The sequence below is a fragment of the Hyaena hyaena genome, unplaced genomic scaffold (assembly GCF_003009895.1).
Source record: "Hyaena hyaena isolate Hyena2069 unplaced genomic scaffold, ASM300989v1 scaffold_215, whole genome shotgun sequence".
Taxonomy (NCBI): Eukaryota; Metazoa; Chordata; class Mammalia; order Carnivora; family Hyaenidae; genus Hyaena; species Hyaena hyaena.
Genome location: NW_024080846.1, coordinates 1,189,942 through 1,210,674, shown reverse-complemented (window position 1 = coordinate 1,210,674; position 20,733 = coordinate 1,189,942). Strand labels below are relative to the sequence as shown.

The 20,733-nt window shown below is 36.8% G+C and overlaps 1 protein-coding gene across 4 annotated transcripts in view; it reads right to left on the bottom strand.

Moving 5' to 3' along the window:
* NSD3 (nuclear receptor binding SET domain protein 3) overlaps window positions 1–20,733 on the bottom strand; it is a 114,617-nt gene that overhangs the window by 11,042 nt on the left and 82,842 nt on the right. For 3 of the 4 annotated variants that reach the window (XM_039242540.1, XM_039242541.1, XM_039242544.1), the window contains exons 13-19: window positions 15,587–15,784; window positions 14,674–14,847; window positions 10,103–10,249; window positions 6,604–6,760; window positions 1,960–2,162; window positions 1,113–1,225; window positions 249–518 (exon numbers count right to left, since the gene is read on the bottom strand). In XM_039242540.1, coding sequence (XP_039098471.1) covers window positions 249–518; window positions 1,113–1,225; window positions 1,960–2,162; window positions 6,604–6,760; window positions 10,103–10,249; window positions 14,674–14,847; window positions 15,587–15,784 — 1,262 coding nt within the window. The remainder of the gene's footprint in view (window positions 1–248; window positions 519–1,112; window positions 1,226–1,959; window positions 2,163–6,603; window positions 6,761–10,102; window positions 10,250–14,673; window positions 14,848–15,586; window positions 15,785–20,733) is intronic. The other variant, XM_039242542.1, reaches the window with a different exon arrangement.

The window sequence follows — 20,733 nt, the reverse complement described above, 5'->3', positions numbered from 1 at the left end:
GGAAATGACCAATGTCCCTTTCTCCTTTTTATGACTGATCATAGGACATCCAAAGTGTATGTGCATTTTATTACTACCTCTTCCTACCACTTCTGCTCTGCTCAAGACATGCCAACTCTCAACTTGAAAGTTTCAAAATGTTGCCCAAAATCCCTATGTATTTCATCCCTAGGAGGAGATGAAGCATCTTCTGAGAGGCGTAGGCCCTGGTCTGTCCCACCACCCCCATGGCCCCTGTCCCACGCTACCTTCTTAATGCTCCTTTTGGTCCTGAGGCCCCAGCCTCTCCGCTCTGTCTTGATGACCTCTGCATCAGGGTAGAGCCTCTTTGTAAAGCACTGGTTCTGGCACCGCTCTCCGGCTGGGCACACCTGCGGGTGGCACTCGTACTGCAGCATCCTGTTCAGGCACTCCGACTCCAGGCCGCACGGGTTCTCATCAGCCGGCTTGCAGTTGCAGCGGGGGATCTCTGACAGGTCTGCGACATGGATCTGCACCTTTCCTATTACTTTGTTAGCCTGGAAAACCAAGTCATGGATGAGAGGGAGGAATCTGAGCAGGAACATCAGACACATCCATGAAATTCTTGGCTTTGCTACAGTGGTGTGATTCTGAGAAAGGCTCTTCATATGTCTTGGTTTCACTTTCCTCATGAATAACCTATGAATAAGCTAAGAAGAAAATGGCCTCTCCACAGAGGACAAAAATATCAAAATCTGATGTGAATTCGCACTTACTTTTCGTGTGTATTTCTTCTACTAGTTGATGGGAATTTATAACTAGAAATAACTGTGGGCTTTCTGGAATTTTTAAAGGAGGTAAATGCCTTATCCCCTCACTTGCTGCAGGACAGCCTGGTAGGGTGATAACAGGGCTCCACAGGGAGCATGCCGCTCGCAGGTGTGAGAGGGCTTTACCAAGACTCCTTCTCACAGCACAGTAGCTCTGGCTCCCACTTATGCTTCCAACAAAAGCTCTCAGTCTGCTTTACAGAAGACTGGGCGATACTCAGCAAAAGTTTTCATAAGTCACAAAGGGCCTTCTAATCACTGAGGGCGATGCATTTCCTCTTGCCTGTCAAATATGCCAATGGTTCACTGGTAAAGACTCACTTTGATGTGTTTGTAAGGAGGAGGTTTTCTTGAGTTTTTTTCAACCTCTAGCGCTTCTTTGCTTTCTCTTTGTGCTTTCAATTCCTGGAAACGTTTTGCAGCTTCTTCCAGTGCTGCCAATAAGACCAAACAAAGTATAAAAATAACAAAAACAAACAAAAAAACCCCCCAAAAAACAAAGACTGTTAGGAGAGCAGTTTTACATTGTCTTCCCAATGCCCTGAATTTGGCCTGCGATGTTCTTTTTAGAATTATTCTGGAAATAACCATTTTCCACCAGGATAGGATAACACTGAAAGAGGACATAACTCGTTTATAGCTGAACACTGTGCTCTGTGCAAGTTGCTGCCTTCGAGAAGAGGTCCTACTTCAACAATCAGAGGCTTCCAGGTAAAGCAAAAAAATAACCAGTGAACCAAAAAACCCCAGCTTTTTACCTTGTACTAGATTTAAATTCCTTTCACTGTTACCCAGAAAGCCAAACTTCCTGGAAACTTGTTGCAAAAACACGTGTAGGCTCTTCATGGTAAGCTTTTACTACTCTTCTGTGGCAAAGGAGCTTCACTGGATATAGAAGACTATTTCCAAAATAATTTCTATGTTTGTAGAAAGATCACTGAAGATACTCCTTTCACACAGATGGCAGAGTCTACTACACTGAAATGTATTTTTCTAACTGATTGGGTAAGATGTGTTCTAATAGTGACTGGATACTTCTGGATGCTGGATTGTCACACCTGGTAAAAGCTCCCTAATACCAGAAACATGTCAAGTGCAAGTTAGGAGATGCAGAGAAATCAACCATCGAGTCTTGGTTTTGAGCCACTGTAAACATCATCTGACTCACCTTTTTTGAAGGTCTTGTTAATACTAGTCTGTCCCTCAGCAAAGCTTTTGTCTCCTTCAACATAAGGGAACACTCTGCCCTGGTGCACCCAATAGTAGTCATGAGAACCAAAGAAGAACACGGGGAAGTCCCCCAAGTCATGCTTAAGGCCCTGGATGTTCAGTGGCACAGACCTGGGATTGCAGATCTCTGCTGGCCACCATCTGAAAACAAAAGCAATTTTAGATCAATCAAGAGAATGGAAAATCATACCATTCTTTACATGGCTGGCATGAGGGAGAACAAAGGTTTTGTACTTTGCAATTTTGATTCAGATTCTAAGGACACAAAATACCTTGTTTATCTTTAATCCTGCCCAAACCACACATCATTTAAAAACATTGATTAAGGGCGCCTGGGTGGCTCAGTCAGTTAAACATCTGACTTTGGCTCAGGTCATGATCTCATGGTTCATGATTTCGAGCCCCACACTGGGCTCTCTGCTGTCAGCGCAAAGCCCACTTGCGCTGTCCCCTCCTCTCTGTCCCTCCCCTGCTTAGACACACTATTTCTATCAAAAATAAACATTTAAAAAATTAAGAAAAATAAAAAAACATTAGTGAATTCATGAAATAGTAAACTCAGACTAAATAAACTAGACCCTAAACACCCAATTTAGTTTTTTTCCATTAAAAATAAATACCTGATACAAAGAAATATCATGAATATATAAGTTATAAAGCATAACAACTAAAAATAACAACTCATTACCCAACTTAAGAATTAGAATTTGCCAGTACTATTCCAAAACCAATTTCATTCCTAGAAAAGTTATGTGTTCCTCCAAATTTGACAATCTTAGTAATAAGATTGTCTTTCAACATATAAAAGTTGATTTCTAGTAGTTAAGGGTATCATTTGAGAATAAACTGATGCTATAGTGAAGAATGACCACTCCATTCAAATGAACATTTACGTCTTTCTAATCAACCAGAGTAAATGCTTTTTGGTCAAACTTACTAGATTTATGTCTGTGTGTATTTCAGAATCTAATTGATCTTACATAACAATAAATGTGGGATTTGGGACGGAATAAAAATGTAACTCTTTTATGCAATGGCTGAATAGCATAGTGATCACTAAATGAAATCATCTGTGAGGTACATTTGACAGTTTCTAATAACTAGGCAAGTCAAGAATTGAAGGGGTAAGTTTTGGTAGTGCACAGAATAATCAGTTTGAACAGTAAATATACAAAAACTTAATTTTTTTCAGTCTGTGCATGAGTTGGGGAGGGGCAGAGAGAGAGGAAGACAGAGGATCCACAGTGGGCTTTGTGCTGACAGCAGTGAGCCTCATGTGGGGCTCAAACTCACGAACCATGAGATCATGACCTGAGCCAAAGGGGGGACACTTAACTGACTGAGCCATACAGGCGTCCCTACACTGTTTGGATATTTCTTATCCAGGAATGTCTTATCTGTTAATTGTCAAGCTTGCACTCTTGCCCACCCTGGGAAGATAAAGATTTTTAATTATGAAAAGCAGTGTGTGTTTAACAGTTAAAACAATGCAGAAATGTGTAACAGAAAAACTAAAAATGACTCCCTTTTAAAATCTTATGCCTCATATTATTAACATCCGATGTTTTTCTTTCTGGGTCTCAAAAACATCTAGACCTCTAATTTTTTAAAACTGTGTAAACACATGGAAAGATAACGTATATGCTGTTTAACATGCTTCCTAAATTCAACTTTATGCCCTGGGTAGCATCTCATGTTACTATAGAGACTGGCATTACCCCTTCATGGATGTGGCTACACTGTAATTTATTTGAGAAATCCCCCACTGACTGGGCACTTGGGTTATTTCAAATTTTTGCAATTAAAAATAATACTTTAAGGAATAATTTTGCCTGTTTGTCCAGTTTTTTTCCTTAGACAAATTCCTTGAAGGGTAAGTGCTGCGTCAAAAGACAGACACTGTTACAATTTTAATATGTGATGCAAGACTGCCGGGGGCGGGGGGGGGGGGGAACGCCTTTCCCTTTGCCCTCCCTAGCCAAAAAATTATTACTCTTTTAAATCTTTGCCAGTCTGTTAATTGGGTAAAAAATCTTCTTCATCCTTAATGTACACTTATTGTTAGTGAGGCTCAGCATTTTTTTACATATTTATTTTCTATTTGTTCTTTTCTGGCTACCTAGCTTTTTCTCTTCTTTGCTCCCTTTTCTAGGTAAGGTTTTTTTTTTTTTTTTTTTAATGTTTTATTTATTTCTGAGAGAGACAGACAGACAGCGTGAGCAGGGGAGGGTCAGAGAGACAGGGAGACACAGAATCTGAAATAGGGTCCAGGCTCTGAGCTGGTTGTCAGCACAGAACCTGACATGGGGCTCAAACCCATGAACTGTGAGATCATGACCTGAGCCAAAGTCAGTCGCTTAACTGACAGAGCCACCCAGGCGCCCCTTGTCTTTTCTTATTAAAGTGAAAGTGCAAATACTTTCCCTTTGTTTGACATTTGCCTTTTAAACCTTTGTAATTGTTGCCATACAGTATAAAATTATTAATGTATTCAACTGCCAAGTTTTGGGGGGGGTTTCCTGTCATATATTAAAAAAAATAGTGTGGGGAAGATCACTTCTCAATCTCAAGGCCCCTTATATCTCAACTAAAACCAAAAATTTTAAAGTTAAGTAGGTAATGGGTGCTTGGGTAGCTCAGTCGGTTAAGTCTCTGACTCTTGATTTCATCTCAGGTTATGATCTCACTGTCCTGTTGTCAGATTGAGCCCCGTGTTAGGCTCTGCACTAGGCATGGAGACTGCTTAAGATTCTCCCTCTCTTTTGCCCCACCCCTACCTGCTAGTGTGTGCACATGCACACACTCTCTCCTTCTCTGTCACACACACACAAAAAGTTAAATAGGTAAGTAAGCAAGCAGCATATTTAAAATGCAAAGAAAATGACACAGCCCTTGCTAAACAACTATAGTATCGGGGCGCCTGGGTGGCTCAGTCAGTTAAGCGTCCAACTTTGGCTCCGGTCATGATCTCATAGTTTGTGGGTTCGAGCCCCATGTCGGGCTCTGTGCTGACCGCTCAGAGCCTGGAGCCTGCTTCGGATTCTGTGTCTCCCTCTCTCTCTGCCCCTCTCCTGCTCACACTGTCTCTCTCTCTCTCAGAAATAAATAAAACATTAAAAAAAAACTACAGTATGTTTGAAATCCTATAGAAATATATTTTACTTAGTATTCTAATTGAAAAGTGGGCCATTACTGTGCTCTCTTGAATGGTATCTATTTTCTCAGTAAATGATAAACATAACATGTCTCAAAATGTATAATTTTAAAAATATATCGCTATTCCTATTCAATGAAGGCTTGTTAAAGACAGGCTTTTTTTTTTTTTTTTTAAGTTTATTTATTTTGAGAGGGGGAGAGAGAGTACATGCACATGCTCGAGCAGAGGAGGGTTGGATAGACAGGAGAGAAGAGAGAGAATCTCAAGCAGGCTTCATGCTGTCAGCACAGAGCCTGAGGCAGGGCTCAATTCCATGACCCTGGGACCATGACCTGAGCCAGAATCAAGAGTCAGATGCTCAACTGACTGAGCCACCCATGTGCCCCAAAGGCAGGCTGCTTCCTCTTCTTCTTTTTTTTTATTTATTTCTGAGAGAGAGACAGAGTGAGAAGGGGAGGGTCAGAGAGAAAGAGGGAGACACAGAATCCGAAACAGGCTCCAGGCTCTAAGCTAGCTGTCAGCACAGAGCCTGGCGTGGGGCTCGAACCCACAAACCGTGAGATCATGACCTGAGCGGAAGTTGGCCGTCCAACCAACTGAGCCACCCAGGCGCTCCAAGACAGGCTTCTTAAAAGGAGAAACTTTTATTAAAATAATGGCAATCACCCATACTTCTAACTTCATTCTCTTAAGAACTAAAAGCTCTTCATGAAATAATTCCTCTTTAAATGCTAAAGAGCTCTCTCCTTGCACTCAGTTTAAAGCTTCTAGCAGAAACTTAAATGGGCCAGATTTAGGGGTAAAGAGCTATTTTGGCCAGGATGTAAACTTTTGATTTTATTAGAAATCAATATAAATGTATTAAGACACAAAGAAGATATGTTCATACTATTTATATAAGAGCTTTTATTCCAAAATCTAGTAGTACATAGTTCATTATCATAATATAACTTTCAGAACTTAAAAACAAGGGGTGCCTGGGTGGCTCAGCTGGTTAAGCGACCGACTCTTGATTTCAGCTCAGGTCATGATCTCAAGGTTAGTGAGATCAAGCCCTGCGTCAGTCTCTGTGCTGGGCATGGAGCCTGCTTGGGATTCTCTGTCTCCTTCTTTCTGCCCTTCCCCCACTTGTGCGCAATCCCTCCCACCTCAAAAAAAAATCTAAAAAAATTAAAAATAAAAAGTTAGGGAGGAGCCTGCTGTCTCCTCTTAAAAACAAGTCAAGGAACCAATCTAAAAGAAAAAAATTCCAACACCCTTCCCAATCCTGTAAAAACCAACTCAAAATATATTTCTTTTCTCTTTCTTTTTTCAAGGAAGTACTCTGTGTTGTTCTACCTACCTCCTAGTCAGTTTGTATACAGATTATGAACCTATGTCTGAACAATGATTGAATACTTCCTCTGTGTCCTTGGAAAAACTTGCCTGTAATTTCCCAATTTGACCCAAACAATCTGCTTGTAATGTAGTTTCTTGCCAGCTTTACAGTCATTACAATTCCAGCAGCCTTCTGGCATTTCTATGCTCAGGCATTCTGGGTGGAAGGAAGCCGGGCACGATTCACAGCAGAGCAATCTTCCACCTTGAAACAAATAAACAGTCTTAATAACTAAGAAGAGAGGAAAGAGAAAAAGAAAGAGAAAAGAGAAAGTTATCTTTTAAGTGGATCAAATTTGATTCAGATTGGGGGAAAATAAAGGGATTGAGTTAGATCTACAGCGATGGATTAAGATAGAAAGCACATGAGCAGATTTAGCTACTTTAGTCCCTTTTCAGGACTGCAGGGGCCCAAAACTCAAAGCTTTTGAGTAGTATGAGTGGTAGTCTTTACCCTTCTCAAATGTGGGCACTGAGGCATCAGTGTATCAGGCAGCTAAAACTCTTAACAGATGCATGGAATCTTTAGTAGATTTGAGAGCAGATTTTCAAAAAAGTAAGTAGCAACTTACTTTCTTTTCTCCTTGAGAGCCAAGAGAGAAAGCAATGGGGTCATCTTTGTATTTTAAATCCAGTGCCATAGTTAACTAAATCCCTTTACAATAAAATTAGCAAGAAAGAAAACAGCCAATAGGTTGGCCAATACTTTTTTCTTTCCATAAAAAAGTGCAAAAAAGCAAAGGATTAAACTTTCTCAAATTGGTGATTACATTATCATTTACCTTTCCAGCAAAAATAAAGAAAGTCAAAAACAGGCTATACAGCAGTGGTTTGCAACTTTTTCATCACCAAGGATCCTTTTTCTCTTCTTCAGGGACCCAGGATTTCAAGCATTTTATCAACCAATAAATCCCCCAAAACAAACAAAACAAAAAGAAACAAAAAAACAATCCCAGACCAAAAAAACCAGAATCAAAATCTCTGTTAAAAGGCAATAATTTCTCTCCTGTTTTTATTAATCAAAGAAATATATAACTGCCAATCAGAGCTTCTGATCCCAATAACAAAACTAGTATGTATTATCACATTAAGTTGTTCAAATCATAGCCAAATATAAAGAAATGTATGCAGCCTTATTTTGTGCAAATGTGTGATTCTGTTAGATTTTCTGAAATATTAAACAGTTCAAAAATTGCTTATATAAGTTTTTCTGACTTCATATTGAGAACCACTGCTTTATAGCATAAAACTAAGTAAACATCACTGTGGCATAAGTACCACACACAAGGAGATCCCTCTCCAGGTTCCCTGGCAAAATCCTCTCCTTTGAAATACACAAGTGATCTCTGGACTAAGACCAAAACAAGTGCAGCAAACCAAACAAAAGGATATTTTTTAATGCAAAAATATAAAAGAGATTTGGGAGATTAGGTATTTCTAATAGATATTTCAACAAGTGACAGAGAAGGATGTTAGCCACTGAAGATGAACTATAATAAAGACATTTACTGCAAAAAAAAAAAAAAAAAGTGAATTCTGTTGGAAAATCAGGTCCATAAACCTGATTGTAGTGAGGTTTAAAATCTCAAGCAAAAGGTTAAGAGCCCTCTACGTAACTTTATGAAATCACACGCTCCAACCTTTTGAGGGTTTGCTATCAATTTTCCAGAAAATCCTTTCTGCCTGTAGACTTTCAAACTTCTAACTGATTAACATAAAAGCAAAATCTATATACAGTGATGAAATAAATAACTATATTTCCTCTGCTTAAAAGCTTTTACTTCAATCATTAAGATTTTTTCCTTTGTCTGCAAATCTCAATATGGACTAATTGCTCCAATTCTCCAACCTACAGATTAGCTGCCTGAGTGCTCTTAGCCTAGGTAGGGGGTTCGGTAAGTTTAAAATGAGATAACTGACTTCTCCAACAGAAAGGAATTACCAATAGGGAGTGCAGTCTTTGCAAAGAGCTTTAGGGGACATGTGATCATTAGAGCTGACGTGGAAAAGTCAGGCTGGCCATTTTTAACATAGAATAGCCCTCAATTTTAAGTCTTATTTCAGAGGAAATACAGATCCAGAATCGTCAATGAAAATCATCGATTTTTTGACAAAAAATTTTTGACAAAAAATACACAGGAAAAATGAAAATATGAACAATCCACCTTGGTGCTATGCAAGAAAACCGCTTTAGGATGCAAGAAGAAGATATGGTTCAAGCTAAGCAAACAGAGGGCTCAAAATAATTTCAATTCATGTCAAGGTCAATGCTGAGTACCAAAAACAAAGTAAGAAACAACTGAATTAATCTAATTTTATAAAAGCATCAGTAGGAAATAAGGCATTTCCTAAAATGAATGCCTCGGGTGATTTTATTGCATTATGGTGTTAGCCAGACCTATGTCCATGTTTGTTTCAGAAGTAGGTGGTATCACCAGTAAGGTGACATACTCTGACTTCAATGGAAAAACAAACAAACAAAACGAGCAAGTAAGCCAATACTGTCTCCAACCTACTTCTCCACAAGTTCTAATCAACCTGCTTAGTTAGTTATACATTTTTAGTCTTGGGTTGCCACTTCAGATGTCTGACAAAGATCAAAGATGCATCATCAAGCAGGCAACGTAAAGAATGGGAGGGGGGACCCTATTTCAAATGTACCTTAGTATTTTAGGTATGAATTAATTTTTCTTTAAAGATTCTGAACGTGGCTCCTGGATCATAATGGGAATATATACAAGAAAAGGCCTTTACCTTCCAGGTTATTTATTTTACCCTCTCGGATAAGAACGCCCAAATTTATACAGTATTGTTAAAACTACTTTTTCTCTTTTTTACAAGTAGGCTATGTAAAGTTAAATACAAGATAAGATTTGCTTCTATAGATTATTTGGGAGAATATAAATATACATTTAGTACTTGATTCTCTGTGGATAAATTATTCATAAGTAATTTTTCAGTTGAGCTGGGCTGCCTTTCAATATCCAATATTTGGGTTATCCTCCCCAGGTGCCCACCAAGGTCTAAGAGAAGGGCAACTAGTTTTCATAGCATCTTAACATTTAAGAAACAAAAGGAAAGAATGTACCCTAAAATCAAAATTTTAAGTATCAATATCTTGGTTTCCCTCTTTTAATAACATATCTTGGTTTTTTTTAGTTGAAATTTCATAATAATTAACATCATGTCTATTCTATTCTAACATGAATGGTAGTTTTCCATCAGGCAGAAGAGAAAGAGTCCTTAGAATCTTTCTATATTAAGCAAAATCCTAGTCTTTCAATTTTAATAACCCATAGAGACAGAATGTGTGAGAATTTATTCAAGGAGAAAAATAAATAAGAATTTGCAATAATGGAATTATTTTAAGCCCTTTTTAATAATGTTGCAGCCATATGAAGACACAGTCACAACCACCAAGGTAGAATTTACCAAAAGTAACAGATAGTGCTTGACAGGCATACATTTCCCCCCTTCATTTAAAGAGAAAAAAAAAAAAAAAAGGAATGCAAAAATAAAGCAAGAGATAAACTATTTTGATTATTACCTTTCTCACATTTCTTTTTGGAAGCTGACGAAGAAGGAATCATAGGTAATTTCATCAACTCTGCACGATTTGATTCATTCAGTAGGTAGTGGGACTTATAGGCATATGAACTGAACATGGGGTCTGAATGGTCCTGAACTATCAGCCCTATACGAAACAAACAGAAAGAGATGAGCTGCAATGAAACTACCCATGATTCCATGAGGGAAAAAAAAATAAACCGTGTAACACCTATTATGTAGCTGTGCTAAAAGTTGGGGGGGAAATGAGAATATGAAGAAAGAGAAAAATCTGACAGAAAAGGCTTGCGAGAGTTATTAAAGGGAGTTTGAGCTACTCCGTGCCTTATCCTGTAAGAACCTACAACACCCAGAAGAAAACCACAAATTAATTTGGAGATGTAAACTGCATTTGATGTCATGCTTAAAACCTGCTATGATACACAAAGCTACATTCCTTAATAATTAGAAATACTGTAATGACAATCCAAAGAACCAAGTGACATATCACTTAATAGCAAATAAGAGTTATTTACATAACATAGTAGAGACACTGATCTACCTTCAAGTAACATGGAAAGGCAGAATTGAGTCTCTCCTCTTCTCTAGTTATATCTTTTTCTGCCAGATTAATGAAGCTATTCTCTATCAATATGATTTATGATTTTAAAGGAGCCATATGATTTGTTAAACTTCACTGAGGTAATACAAACCATTTACATTTCCCCCCCTTGCCATGACATAAAGTAATTACCAACCTAAGGGTTTATAAAGATAGTTCTTTTGATCTACCAATCCAGCTATCCTGTTTGGAAGGAAAACAGAAGATCTCCTCTAAACCACCTCTCTCCTCCCTCCTATCCACTTCCCCTTGTTGAGTTCACTTTAGGCCACTCTTCACCTAGGTGAGTGTGAGAAGAGGGAACATTTCTCTATTTGGTTACTAGACAGTTTATGATGATCTTAGGACTAAACAATAAGGATCATGACAGCAGTTTTATAGAGATCATTTTGAAAAGAGTCAAGAGTTTTGTTTTTAAAGGGGGTTACCATTTACTTTTTGCCATGGGTGTGTTATCTTCATTTGTTGCTACCCTACAGAGGAAGAGTCAAAACCTACCTCTGACCTGGAGGACAGAATGGAACTTAAAATTGCTAATTGGCAACAGTATAATAATCTTCTAATAAAAGTTATATAATGTTAAATGAATTTTATATGTTTAATAGAGAGAAGCAGTGTAGTATTAAAAAACTGGGGCTTTGAAATGAGACAGATCAGGTACAAATGCTAGTCCCACTATTTAACAACTTCTATGACCTTCAGGTAAATTATGGAATCTGGGCTTCAGTGTTCTCATCTATATAAAATGGGGAAATAACTTCTGAAGGCAACTGTGACAATTCAGATGGTATCTGGTAGAGTTTGATTTACAGATGCAAAAAAATTGCTATTATTATTAAAACGAAAAGAAAACCCTATCTACCTTCTCCATTATAAATTACCATGACAAAGAAAGGCACAGAATGTTAAGTAACTTTTATTTTACACCAACCCCACCAGAGGAAAGGAAGTGCTAAAGAATATATACCACACTGAAATAGGATTGAACATTTCCTATAGTGCCATGAGAGGTAGGGAAGGAGCAATGTTCCTCTACACCTTGAAACATTTCTAAAAATATTTCTAGATATTTCAGTCCTTAAGAATTAGCTGAATGATTTTAAACAACCAATAACAATGAACTAAGAGCAAAATCCTTCATGAGGAGGGAAAAACCATATAAGGCAAGAAACAAAAGCAAAACAAAGCTCTCTAATACCAATACAGATACAATGAAAACCTTCTTTTTTATTATGTGAATTTATTACAGTTAGGTCTCTTTAAAAAAAAGGAGACCTTAGGGTGCCTGGGTGGCTCAGTCGGTTATGCATATGACTCCTGATATGGGCTCAGGTCATGATCTTGAAGGTTTCTGAGTTCAAGGACAACATAAGCCTCTGCACTGCTAATGCAGAGCCTTGCTTGGGATTCTCTCTCTCTGCCCTCTCCTGTTCTTGCCCACACGAGCTCGCTTGCTCACTCTCACTCTCACTCAAAATAAATAAACACTAAAAAAATTTATTTAATGAGACCTCTATAAGTACTAATAAAAGAGCACATATTATTTACTTGTGAAACTTTCAGCCTTCTCAAATCCCAACATCTGATCTATTTTGAATAAGTTTCTGTAAAAGGCTGGAAAGGAAAATGAAAGTTTCTGTTTACTGTACAAAGTTTCATAGTTACAATTTTGAAGAATTAAATAATCTTCATTACATAGGCATTTAAATATAGTATATCTTTCAGAATACCTATCAAATTGATAAGATGCAAATACAGATCCTGTATTTCAAGCTTTTTTAAATCAAGGCATCTTAAGTTAAACTTAAAATGGCTAGAATCTCTATAAAACTAGGTTCCTTGATAATGGCCTAGTTTGAAAATTGAAAATACCTGTTTTAAAGATTTCCCAATTATTGAATGAAATAGAGCAAAATAAAGTATTGGTTAATATACTGATAGTAACATTCAGAATGTACTCCAAAATAAGCCAGGATGATAGTTATAAACTTAATACTTAAAATGTTGGCTCAGTTAAACACACACACACACACACACACACACCCCTAGTAAAGTGAGTAATAGTAAGTGCCTAGCAAGGTAGAATAAAATTTTTACTAAGTGACAAGAGACTTCATGCTATCACTGACGCTCATCTGTTTAGAGCCTCTAAAGCTAGCCATTCAACTGATAGTTCAGTGATTTCCACACTGTCATTACTTTCTTAGGGATGGGGAGATGTAAAAGACACCAGTGGTAACTTTTTACTTCTTTTGACTATTTGAACCTTTCTGCCACTTGTTACAATGTGGCACAAAACATTACAGACTTCCTCCTCCACATACCAGCCAGGTTCCAAGCAGGATACAGCTGTAATTGCTCCTGTAAAGAAAGACACAAGGCTTCCCCAGTAAGGGCAAACAGCCCCAGGCGCTTACCACACATTGCCGCAAACTGAACTGAAAGCCTACATACAATGGACTCCGGACTGCCATTTTATTTAATCTTTTACTGCCCACTTCCTCTGGCTTTTTTTTTTTTTTTTTTTTAAAAGAGAGACATAAAACCAAAACAAGTCTAGATCTGTCACACTACCTAAATTCTATTTTAAAATATTTTACAGTGCTTTCACTAAATTAAAAGAACTATCTCCTAAAGCACAAAACCAAACCAAAACAAACAACACCAAAACCAAACCAAACCAAACACCTCATCTTCAGTATGCTCTAAACATAATCTAATTGGCCTGATATACCACAGAGTCCTTTCAAAGTTCAGAAAAGTTAGCACTTATATTTAAAAAATAAAAACAAAAACTATTTGGGGATAGGAGTTAATTTCTAAAATGTCTACTAAATATTAAAAATTATTTTATTATACAGCTGAGATATTCTGTAATGCTGAATGCTCTGCATTATACTCAACTAAATAAATTCTAGCTTAGGGGCACCTGGGTGGCTCAGTTGGACGTCTGACTTTGGCTCAGGTCATGATCTCATGGTTTGTGGGTTCGAGCCCTGCACTGGGCACTGTGCTGACAGCTTGGAGCCTGGAGCCTGCTTCGGGTTCTGTGTCTCCCACTCTCTCTGCTCCTCCCCTGCTCATGCTCTATCTCTCTCTTTATCAAAACTAAATGAGGGGCGCCTGGGTGGCTTAGTCGGTTAAGCGTCCGACTTTCGCTTAGGTCATGATCTCGCGGTTCGTGGGTTCGAGCCCCGCGTCGGGCTCTGTGCTGACTGCCAGCTCAGAGCCTGGAGCCTGTTTCAGTCTGTGACTCCCTCTCTCTCTGACCCTCCCCTGCTCACGCTGTCTCTCTCTCTCTCTCTCCTAGAAATAAATAAAAATATTAAAAAAAAAAAAAACTAAATGAAAACAAAAACAATTTTTTTTTAAAAAAGAAAAATTCTAGTTTATATTTATCACGAACTCAACTCCCCTGAACCCCTCAGGGTGACAACATTGTTTTTACTTGATCAAGCTCTTGGCATACTTAAATACCAACAGCTGGCAAGTAGGAAAGCTTGCCTTGCTGGCTTTTAGCTACCACTACCACATATGTTGCCTTGGCTGTATCCCATCAGGCCTTCCTCAATGCCAGACCAAAACATGATAAAATACAACATAAACAATTAAAAAAAAAAATGTGCTCATCTCTCCTTCCAAGTGAAATCTCAATCAGATGAAAGAAAGCTCTGGATTAAAGAATAGGATATGGGAAAAGTCTACTTTGAATAGAATAATTGTTTGCAGAAGGGAATACATTAATCTTTAGATGTGCCATACAGGAACACTGAGAACTTAGATTTTAGCTTAATTTATAGAAGAATTAATATTCTAACAATCCGAATGTTTAATGTTATACGAGGGACTACTTAAAGTGTTAATGTCTCAGGGATATTACTGAATCTCTATTTTGGTAGGGAAATACGCCAATGAACTCAAAGAAACGGAGAGAAAGGACTGACACTCACCTCTCGCACAAACGAAACAAAAGCCTACATTTATGGCAGAGGATGAACCACTGCTCCGCTTGGAATGGTTACTACAGATGAGAACGTAGGAGGACACAAATATGCTTCCGGCAGCAATGCAAGCATCTCCAGAGTGATAGGCTATTGGGCATCTCAAACATCTCATCATGCGGCCTGTTTAAGGACAAATTAAGAAAAAAATCTACATAATTAGGCATCAGCTGGATATAAAATGAGTTTTTTGGAGTTGGGCTGTCTTGGGTCCCCTGTGATGCTGTTATAGTAAGACAGTATTTTTCTTCACAAGTTTGGCTCTGTCATTCCTTATGCAGGACCTTAAATACAGTGCCCACTGAGGGATCACTCAAAGAAAAAATTGTTCTACAGCTGGAGACATGTGGTCTTAATGTCACCTGTTAAAGAAATTTTCAAGGGTAACTGTGAACATATAGAATTTTCTTCTCATGGTATCAATTAGAACCTAATCTCTAATTATCATGCTATCTATTGTGGCTGAGCTGTTACATCTACAGATACAAAGAAAGATAGCACCTGATATTTTTTATAATAATGTGCTTATTATTTGCTACTGCACTTAAAAAAAAAAAAACTAAAACCCAGGGGGCCTGGGTGGCTCAGTCAGTTAAGCATCCTCTTAACTGCTTAAGATCATGACTTCGGCTCAGGTCATGATCTTGCCGTTCGTGAGTTCGAGCCCCCCATGGTGCTCTGTGCTGATAGCTCAGAGCCTGGAAACTGCTTCAGATTCTGAGTCTCCCTCTTTCTTGCCCCTCTCCTGCTCATGCTCGCTCATGCTCTCTCTCTCTCTCAAAAATAAACATTAATAGAAATTAAAAAAGAAAACAAAAAAACACCCCAAAACCTTTGGTCTCTTTTTTAAGCTCTGTTTTACCTTTACTTGCTTTGTAGATATCTTTTTCCATGGAACAGGCAGAGCAACAGTGCTGGGGACAGCGGAATCCTTTTGATTCAAAGATGGCAGTGGGGAATTTGCGGACACAGGCTTCATGATAAAACTTCCCACAAGCACCAACAGAGCAACGCTTCACATCTGTACCAGACACTTTACATGAAAAACATGGGTGCTGTCCTGAAAAATTGGTTGGGGAACACAAATTAAATAAAACCTGATTAAAGCATATTCCTCTTAAATAGAAGCAGCTAAAAGATTATTTAATAAATTTGGTCAGAATTTGATCATAGTTTGAAGATAAAGCGCTAAAAACAATTTAGATCTTTACTTTCTTACTCTATAATAAAATTAATCTGCAGAAAACCCAGAGCAGAATTTTTCAATATATGGGAGCTGAGAGAGGGAAGGTCTTCCCAACCCAGAATAAATAAATTCCAAAAGACAACAAAGATTCCATTACAGCTTCCATATGTAAAACAGACATAAAATGAAAACTCATAATCCTAATACAAAACACACAATATTATAACTAGATATCTTATTCAAACTGTAGTAAATCAAAAACAAAGAGAAAATATTAATATTACCATAGAAACGACAATGATCTTCAAAGAAGCAACAATAAGACTGAGAGCTGACAGCGAGGGAAAAACAGAAGCCAGGAAACAATGGGACGCTGTCTTCAAAGGGCTGAGAGAAAACTTTTACTAAGCTAGCATTCCATATCCAGTGAAAGCACTCTTTAATAATGGGAGTGAAATTAATATATATCGGGGAGGATTGAAAAAACATAAGTTAGGTGTTTTTGGTAAGAGATTAATAAAGCTGATATCTCTGGCAAGAGAAACTATTAAAGAGAAAAAAGCACCAATAATATCAGAATTGAGAAGTGGTACATCTCTACAAATCCTACAACTGTTAAAAAAATAAATTGCCAATAATTTGAAAAATCTACATTCATGGACAGATTCTTAAAAAAGCAGGGGGGCCTGGGTGGCTCAGTTGGTTGAGTAACTGACTCTTGATTTCGGCTCAGGTCATGATCTCATGGTTCATGGGATCGAGCCACACACCCCCACATTGGGATTCTCTCTCTCCCTGCCCCTCAGCCACTCCTATTCTCTCTTTCTGTCTCAAAATAAATGAATAAACATTTAAAAAAGCATAATTACCACCACTCCCACAAAATTAAATAGAAAATATGAATAGTTCTATAAACTATTAAAGAAATTGAAAGTATAATTAAAAATCTTCCAAAAAAGAAAACTTTAAGCTCAGATGGTTCCACTGGTCAATATGCCAAACATCTAAAGTTAGAAATAATATCAATTAGGATAGAAGAGGATAGGATAAAAAGAAATAACAAGCCAGATGTGGAAAAATATATGCAACAAAGATGATAAAGGGTTATTTTGTTACAAAAAGTTCACATATGGAGAAAATACACGCAACATATAAGCAAAGGTAACTAATCAAAATTTATACAGAACTATAAATTAATATAGAAACGGAGCAGCTTAATACAAAAGTGGGCAGGGGCACCTGGCTGGCTCAGTCAGCAGAGCATGTGACTCTTGATCTTGGGGTTGTGAGTTCAACCACTCACTGAATGTAGGGCTTACTTTTAGATAGATAAATAAATAAATGTGGGCAGGATACAAACAGGCAATTTACAGAAGGCAGAAAGACAGTCAATAAACAAATGGAAAAATGCTCAATTTCACTAGTAATCAGATAAATGCTAATTAAAACCTAAGTAATATTTTAAATATTCATCAAGAAAAAAGAGCTTGATAATACCAATGATTGATGGGGTATGGGAAACAGGTACTCTCATATATTGCTAGTAGGAGTTTAGGTTCGAAGGAACTACCTTAGAAAGCTACATGACGGTATCCATTAAACATACATTTTCTGTGACCTAGAAATTTTGGTTTTTGCTATCTATATTAGGGAAACCTTGTACATATAAAAGGAGGTTTACTGAAGCACAGTTTGTAACTACAAAGAACTGAGAACTCAAACATCCTTCAACAGGAGAACAGTTAAACCATGATAGGTGCACACTATGGAACACTATGTAGTAATTAAATAGAATGTATCTGTATAGACATGAAAAGAGCCCCAAGATAGTGAAAAAAGTAAGCTACAGAAAATTAATACATTTTGTTACAACACACAGAAAAGGTTATGTGTGTGTATGTTTGTGTACACACACATGCTTGGCTTATAATTATATTTTTATAAGACTGCATTTATATATTATTTGTGTAATGAGAAATAAATTTAAAATACTAACAAATGCTAAAAACATCTTTACCACCACAATACACAAATGGATAAAATATAAACAGATCATTCACAAGAGAGGGAATAAAGGTACAGAAAAAGATGTTTAGTTGTAAACAAAGAACTGTAAAGTGTAACAACATTTTTGTTAGTTGTTCTAGTCTTTGAAGATAACTATCTTTTCTGTGGGTAATTTTAATATTTTCTCTGTCCTTAATTTCTACGGTTTGAATAAGATGTCTAGCTGTAATTTTCTGCCTCTTTTATTAGGACGGGAGTTTTCATGTCGTGTCCATTTTATAGATAGTATTTTAAGTGATTATTTATTGGCCATTTGGATATCATCTTTTGGAAAAAGACTTTCAAGTCTTTTGCTCATTTTCTCACAATACTATAAAAAATCTGAAAAAAATGGAATAGTTTCTTGTTTTGTTTTTTACAGAGTTAGGTTTTATTTTGGAAGTACCTAACCTTTACAAATTAGCTGAATTATAAAAATTGTTTAAAATTAGTACTTACAACTGTGATGTTCAAATGTGTATTTTTTTTTCTTTACTGGCTTTGTTGTAAATAGAGTACAGCAGGGTTCTGAGGTTTTTTGTTGTCTTGTTACATTGTAGAATTTCAGATTATATTTTAATATATATGTAGATATGAGAGCAATAGTATTATTTTTAAAATAACTTAGAAAATTAAAAAATTAAGAGAAATTATTTTAAAGATTCATAAGTTTGATTTTACAGCTTTGCCTAATTGCATAAACTGCTCTATGTAAAAAAAAGGTTTCACTTGCATAATGATCAAAATAGGACTAAAATAAATGAAAACTTCTGTAACTAGTGACAGTGTTATAGAGAGCTGAACTATCAAACTCTTTACAGCTCTAAGGATATGAGTGCCTCCAATACCCTCCCTTCTCAGGACATGGTCTTCATTTAGAATATTTAATAAATAAGCTAGACTGTTACATATTTTAATCACAAGATAAAACATTTCATCACAAGGTAAAATGAAAGTGCTTTCTTTCCAGAAATTGCATTTGTCTTCAACAATAAAAACTGGCAGTATAAGAATTTATTACGCATGCATCCTCTAATACTTTTTACATGCAAGTGTTCATCTTTTGATAAACAAAAAACTTTCTAAATGACCTTAGACAATGGTTTGGAGTTTTTACTATTATGTCAGAAGGGTAACAAATTGGTATCAAACTAATTTTCATATGAGAAGAAATCAAATATTTAAAAATAATTGTTATTTAAACCATGGTTAAAAATATATAACAAAATTTACCACTTTAACTATTTTTAAATGTACAGTTCAGTGACATCAAGAATTCATTATTTTGCAACCATTTACTACCATCCACCTCCAGAACTCTTTCATCATCCCATACTGAAATTCTGTACCCATTTCTTTTTATATATTTTTTAGTGTTTATTTTTGAGACAGAGAGCATACATGCAAGTGGAGAGGGGGAGAGAGAGAGGGAAAAAGAAGATCTGAAGTGGGCTTTGCACTGACAGCAGAGAGCCTGACGCGGGGCTTGAACTCACAAACCGTGAGATCATGACTCGAGCCAAAGTCAGATGCTTAACTGACTGAGCCACTCAGGTGCCCCTCTGTTTCCATTTAAACAAGAACTCCCCATTTCTCTCTGGAAAAACTAGTGTAAAACAAAACAAAACAAAACAAAACAAAACACACCTTGGTAACAACTGCTCTACTTTCTGTCTCTATAAATCTGACTACTCTAGGTAACTCATTAAAGTAGAATCAAACAATATTTGTCCTTTGTGGCCAGCTTATTTCATCCACAATCATGTTCTCACGGTTCATCCATGTTATAGCATGTATCAGAATTTGATTTGTTAATGTTTTCCTCTGTTTAAAAAATATTCTATTTCATGTACACACATTTTATTATCCATCCCTTCGTTTGTTCATCTATGGACAGTTGGGTCATTTCCACCTTTTGACTACAGTGTATAATGCTGCAGTGCATATGGGTGTACAAATATCTGAGTCTCTGTTTTTGGTTCTTTCGGGTATATACGCAGTGGTGGAATAGCTGAACCATATGGTAATTCTATGTTTAATTTTTTTAGGAACTGTCATACTATTTTCCACAGAGGCTGTACCATGGTACATTCCTGCTGACAGTGAACAATGGTTCCAATTTCTCCATATTCCAGCCAACACCTGTTCTGTTTTTTACTTTTATTTTATAATGGTCCTTGTAATGAGTGTGAAATAGCATCTCATGTGATTTTGATTTGCATTTCCCTGATTACTAGTGATTTTGAACATTTTTTCATGTGCTTATTAGCCCATTTGTAGATCTTCTTTGGAGAAATGTCTATTGAAATCCTTTGTCTCTTTGGGGCTTTTGGTTTTTTGCTGTTGAATTGTAGTTCTTTATACATTCTGGATATTAATCCCTTATCAGACATGTTCTTTCATTTTGTAGGTTGCTTTTTCAGTCTGTTAACGGTGTACAAAGTTTTTAATTTTGGTAAATCTCATTTTTTTCTTTTCTTGCCCATGCCTTTGGTGTTATATCCAGGAAATCAATGCCAAATCCAATGTCATGAAGCTTTTTCCCTATGTTTTCTTCTTAAGATTTTTAGTTTTAACTCATGTTTTGATTTTTGATCCATTTAAATTAATTTTTATATATGGTTATTAAGTAAAGGTCCAACTTCATTCTTTTGCATGTGGATATCTACTTTTCCCAGTACCATTTGCTTTTTGTGTTTTTTCTTTTTTATGTTTATTTTTGAGAGAGGGAGAGAGCAAGCAAGCATGAGCCGGGGAGGGACAGAGAGAGAGAGTTT